This window comes from Phanerochaete carnosa (assembly GCF_000300595.1).
Source record: "Phanerochaete carnosa HHB-10118-sp unplaced genomic scaffold PHACAscaffold_8, whole genome shotgun sequence".
NCBI lineage: Eukaryota > Fungi > Basidiomycota > Agaricomycetes > Polyporales > Phanerochaetaceae > Phanerochaete > Phanerochaete carnosa.
Genome location: NW_006767635.1, coordinates 2297615 through 2302304, shown reverse-complemented (window position 1 = coordinate 2302304; position 4690 = coordinate 2297615). Strand labels below are relative to the sequence as shown.

The window sequence follows — 4690 nt, the reverse complement described above, 5'->3', positions numbered from 1 at the left end:
CCGGTACTACAGCAGGGTCTCGGGAATATTTGAACAAGGACCGCGCGCAAGCCTGGTTAGACAGGATCTGGCCATTACTGTGTCAAGACAAGGGCGAAACTCGTAGCCTGCATTGGTCTCAGCCCGTGAACTCTGACATAAGTCATAAGATCTGAACCTTCATATATCCTTGAACACACCCAACCGATGCAGGCTGGGCTGCCCGCGAGCGTTTCCGTACACGGTTCGTCTCTGTCCCAAAAGCTCGGGTGGCTATCTAGCCGTACGCTCTACCCGCGCGTGCTGCTCATCCTTGTCCTACGCCTCCTCCCCTGCACCCTCATCGTACCCTTCGTCGCCTATCTTCTCGCCGTCTTCTTCTTCGCCCCGATCGACCTCCGCCTCTTCCCAGGCCTGTCTGACCGCTGTGTCCTGAGTGCTTTCTGTCGCAGACCGTAGACGATGAGATCCTGAGACCCTGAGACTGTGTCTGTGGATTGTCTGCGCGCGCGCGGGGTCACGAGCTGTTTTAGGTACCCCTCTCTTGTAGTGTCGCCGGGGAAGGGCTTATTCGGGGCCAGCAACCACTCAGCTTGTTCGATGATGTCGAGAGCGATAGTGGTGCCGTCGATAGTGTGCTCCGCCGGTACGCACAAGATATCTATCCTCGTGATATGATCAGAACAGAACAGCCTAAACTGCAGTTTGCCTGGCTCGAGAGCCCAGGTCAGCTGCGTGCGTCGCAGCACAGAGCAGAGGATTCTCTTCACAACCTCGAAGGATTTGTCTCGCTGCCGGTGAAAGTAGCTGATACAAAGGTAGTGCATGTGCGGGGAATCAACGACGGATCGCAAGGTGTCCCAAGGAAGAGTGTCCACGGATTCGACATTTGCGTATGAGAGTATGAGAGCGATATTCTCAATACGCGCAATGGGAGTCCTCGCATCTTGGCTCTCACTGGGTCGGCAAACCTTGACTTCAGCGAGGATATAATCGCCCACAGAATCGCCTTCATAGGGCGAATGGCAACAAACGGTCACCATGTCTGACGAGAAACAGCCAGTGAGGCTTGCATCATTTGAATCAGTTTGAAGACGTACCAAACACATTGCCATTCTGACCATCAAGGTGTACGGTTGCCCCTTCGAATGTGTCTGGTACCGATGCAAGCAGCGCTTGAAGAGTCGCGTCCCATGTGCGGTCATCAAGGCCCGTGCGACGACCAGCCGCAACGACGTCGGCAGCTAGCGCTGCTTGGACGGAAACCGCCATATCCTTACAGCGCGATACATTGCACCACCAGAGGGTCAATGAAGCACGTCGCCGGATTCTGCGTGACTGGACAACTGGCGACGGGTCGAGGAAGGTGAGTTGGTCGCAGGTGCAGCGCTCGAGCGTGGGGAAATTGTCGACGAGCCGTGCAAGCTCGGTCGTGCTCGTGAATACAACGCCGTGGAGGGTAAGCTCTGAGAGTCGGACGTAGGATGGGGTGACGCGCGGTATCGATCTGAACGGAGCCCAGCAACCGGCCGCTTGTTCAGAATCGCTCGCGCGATTCACGACGGTACACTGGAATCTTGTCTTCGGCAGTCGGGTTGAAAGTCCATGGACGTGGTGAAGCCAGGGCTTCGTCTCCGGGGCTTCTTGATGGATATATATCTTTTCGATGGCCCCGGACAGAGACGAAGTCGTAAACCTGTGGCTGCTGACGATGTTCTTAAGGAATCGTACGTCTTCGGCGGTGCGCAACGTGAGCTCTCGGAAGAGGACAGGTCTGATCGCCTCGGACCAGAACTTGCATACGAGACTAGACGCAGAGAGCCCGTGCTTCAAGTGGCGATGTTTGCCTGTGGAAGAGATAAGGCATTTCAAGATCAATGACAGCGTTTCGGGCGGTAAATCGGCTCCCGTAGCGCCCGGCATCTTTGGGAGCGAGTGGACGCACGGAGAGCAGTATGTTGGGTACGAGAATATGAGTACAATCATGGTGTGAGTAGGTGGACGGTGGACGTCTGGAAGACGCACCTACGGCACTATATAACGGCAGCGCACAGCCATTCACTGCAGGAAGTGGATCCATATATCGTAAATGGACGATCCAATGCAGAACTCTCTGCGAGAAATCTAGTGATTTCTACAGGGTAATCTTAGCAGAATCGTAGGAATCTCCATTGTCAGACTATCTCAGGGTTTCTAGGGTCATTCCTAGTATACAGTAGAACTGGAAGAATGCATCTTGGAGCAGCTTTGTATGCATCCGACAAAGGCCTCCGTATTGTTCTATCACCTTTGGGTCGTATCCGCAGCTGAAGTAATCCTCTCCGCGCCGACATCTATCAGCTGGGACGACGAGACCATCCTGCTCACCACCGCTCGGCGTACAGAATGGCTACTGTGCAAGCACCCTAAGAAGAAGACCGAATACTTGCAGGAGCTGCTGCACGCCGCCCGCGAGGCTAGGGCGACAACGGGCGCGAGCTCTGAGACCGAACCGTGCGTTGTGCAGGGACTAGAGGACGGCGCGGCAGAACAGGCGCCGGATGTCGCGGAGGGCGATGGCGAGGGCCAGAAGGGGGAGAGCGAAGAGTGAAAAGACAATGAAAGATCAGACAGCGATCTGGACTGGAACGCGCGATGTTGGGGGCAGATCAGAATAGGATGTATCATCGTCGAAGAGACGCGGACGGGCTGTGCCGTTAGAAGGAAAGACGGAGGCGTTCGCGGGGCGAACAGAGTGAAGGGCGGGCGATAGTGGGAAGACAAGTGCATAGTCGGCATACGAGATCTCTGGCGGTGGTGCGGATAATTTTCTTCCATTCGCGCAAGTTGTCCGTGGTTTTCCTATTTCTGCAGTGTCATGTTTCTCTCAGTTTTCTGGTTTCGATGGGCATTACTTTTCTCGGTTCCCTTAGACTTATACGCTTCGGTTATTTGATCGTGGAGAATTCTCGTTGGTTACAAACCCGCCAGAGAACATGGCTATGTACTTGGTTCGTTCTTATGAGACGTGTTACGGCCGATGACTCCGTATCGCCTTATTCGCAAGCGCAACAAATCTGCGTGGGTCCCGTCGTGAGTGTCACGCGCTCAGGATGTCCTGTACCTGGCGAACTCACCGGCTGTGAGATAGTGCACACAGATGTCCCATACAAGTCGAGTGAACAAAGGCCGCCTCGCAAGCCGGAAGTGATATGTCGATCGATCTGAGCGTAGGTATCGGTAGCTTGGAGGGTGGCGGAAAGCGGGACCCGCGAGGTGGGAGAGACTCGAGCTGTGGGGGGTAGAGAGGCTTGAGCGTAGATGGGCTGCTTTCGCAGATGACACTCATAGTCGGGGAGTGAAGGGTCGTTAGCGAACGAGGGTCGGTGGAAGAGAGCGACATTATATAGGCATGCAGGACAAGGTCCAAGACAATGTGGTTGTTGGTACGGGAGCGTTTCGAAACCCGGGCTGATGCATTCTGGTGTTTATTTGCGACTGTCCAGAAGCGACGGCCTACGCATCTGAAACGTGGCCGAGGAACTGGGAAATGATCGCCCCACAGAATTTGCGCGAGATCTTCGCCCACGAACGGGGCTGCGCGATAGTGTACTGATTCCGAAGCTCCTCGGCGCGCTCGACGGCGGAGCCACGACCCGCATGGTCAAATGTCTTCGTCGAGGAATTGGCCTGTTCACAATTTCTCTACAACATGCGTCGTCGCATAGTACGGAGCGAGCTAGTAGGCGTGAGTTGGCGTCTCTGAGCACAATTTCAGCAGGGGCGATCACGAACTTGATGGCGCGTTTTAACCGTAAGCATACCTCTCTAGAGCATGATACCCACGCCCGCCCTATACCAGTACCCGCCACGCCGATAGCCCCATTCGAGCTTCAGTCACTGAGCGCACCGGCGCATCCTGGGCGGGCGCCCACATGACCCATCTAGCGACCTTCAGAGTTGCGGCTGACTTCGATGCCTTCGACTGGGTATTGTATTGGCGCAGATGAGACGTGTGTACTCGAAATGACGCAGGCCACGTCCTTGTGCTATATTTTACGGGCTTTGGGTGCTCCGATTAGCGGTGTGCGTCGTAAGATAAAGCGATGACTCACCTTGAGAACGTTGCGCCCTCTGCCGCCCTCCTTCCAGATCTTCAACTTCATGGCCGCTCGCTAGCTGGGTGTGCAGTTAGTGGAAAGTTCGCTGCTGATACCAAGGCGTTCGCGTGGATGGATTCCAACATACTGCGTGCTGTCGAACGCGACCCGGGAAGCAATACCTCCGACGTCATCAGCAAAACCGCCAGCTCTTGGCGGCCGTCTTGGGCTTGAGGGGCCGTCTTGGGCTTGACACGGGTGTCTTGAAGCGTCTTGAGCTTAGCAGGCTGTCTTGGGAACTACCTTGGGCTGGAGTATGAGATAGTATGATATGCACTGAGCATTGGAGGTTATATATTGATTGGCCTGAAGTACTCTGTCGTATCCCTGCACACAGTATGTGAGGCAATGTGCTCGGAGTCTCGTCAATGCGTCTGCGAGCCGCGGGGACCCTTAAGCGCCAACTCCCTTCGGGCACTTAGAGTTGTCGGAAGCTCCCGGAGATGTTGACTTGTTGATTTGCCACGACTTCCCTTCTCCCTTCCAACAGTCACGTCCCTCTTCCGCGGTTGCACTCCACCATCGCTAACATAACATGGATCAGAAAGGATAAAGGGTGGTGTCGAGACACT

At 55.1% G+C, this 4690-nt stretch overlaps 4 protein-coding genes across 4 annotated transcripts; 2 read left to right on the top strand and 2 right to left on the bottom strand.

Moving 5' to 3' along the window:
• The first annotated feature begins 155 nt into the window (after positions 1-155).
• PHACADRAFT_261549 (uncharacterized protein) lies at positions 156-471 on the top strand. Its single transcript, XM_007399148.1, has one exon. The coding sequence runs from the start codon at positions 187-189 to the stop codon at positions 436-438; it is 252 nt and encodes an 83-aa protein (XP_007399210.1). The 5' UTR covers positions 156-186; the 3' UTR covers positions 439-471.
• Positions 472-704: 233 nt separating this feature from the next.
• On the bottom strand, positions 705-1012 carry PHACADRAFT_261548 (uncharacterized protein). The gene has a single exon (XM_007399147.1). The coding sequence runs from the start codon at positions 992-994 to the stop codon at positions 746-748; it is 249 nt and encodes an 82-aa protein (XP_007399209.1). The 5' UTR covers positions 995-1012; the 3' UTR covers positions 705-745.
• A 50-nt stretch (positions 1013-1062) lies between these two features.
• PHACADRAFT_100661 (uncharacterized protein) lies at positions 1063-1902 on the bottom strand (the record flags this gene model as incomplete). The annotated part of the gene is made up of 1 exon (XM_007399146.1): positions 1063-1902. The coding sequence occupies one exon, from the start codon at positions 1900-1902 to the stop codon at positions 1063-1065; it is 840 nt and encodes a 279-aa protein (XP_007399208.1).
• A 328-nt stretch (positions 1903-2230) lies between these two features.
• PHACADRAFT_212081 (uncharacterized protein) lies at positions 2231-2569 on the top strand (the record flags this gene model as incomplete). Its single annotated transcript, XM_007399145.1, has 1 exon — positions 2231-2569. The coding sequence occupies one exon, from the start codon at positions 2231-2233 to the stop codon at positions 2567-2569; it is 339 nt and encodes a 112-aa protein (XP_007399207.1).
• Positions 2570-4690: the final 2121 nt, after the last annotated feature.

Coding starts and splice junctions, on each gene's coding strand:
- PHACADRAFT_261549 (XM_007399148.1), top strand. CDS start 187: ATGCAGGCTGGGCTGCCCGCGAGCGTTTCCGTACACGGTTCGTCTCTG.
- PHACADRAFT_261548 (XM_007399147.1), bottom strand. CDS start 994: ATGAAGGCGATTCTGTGGGCGATTATATCCTCGCTGAAGTCAAGGTTT.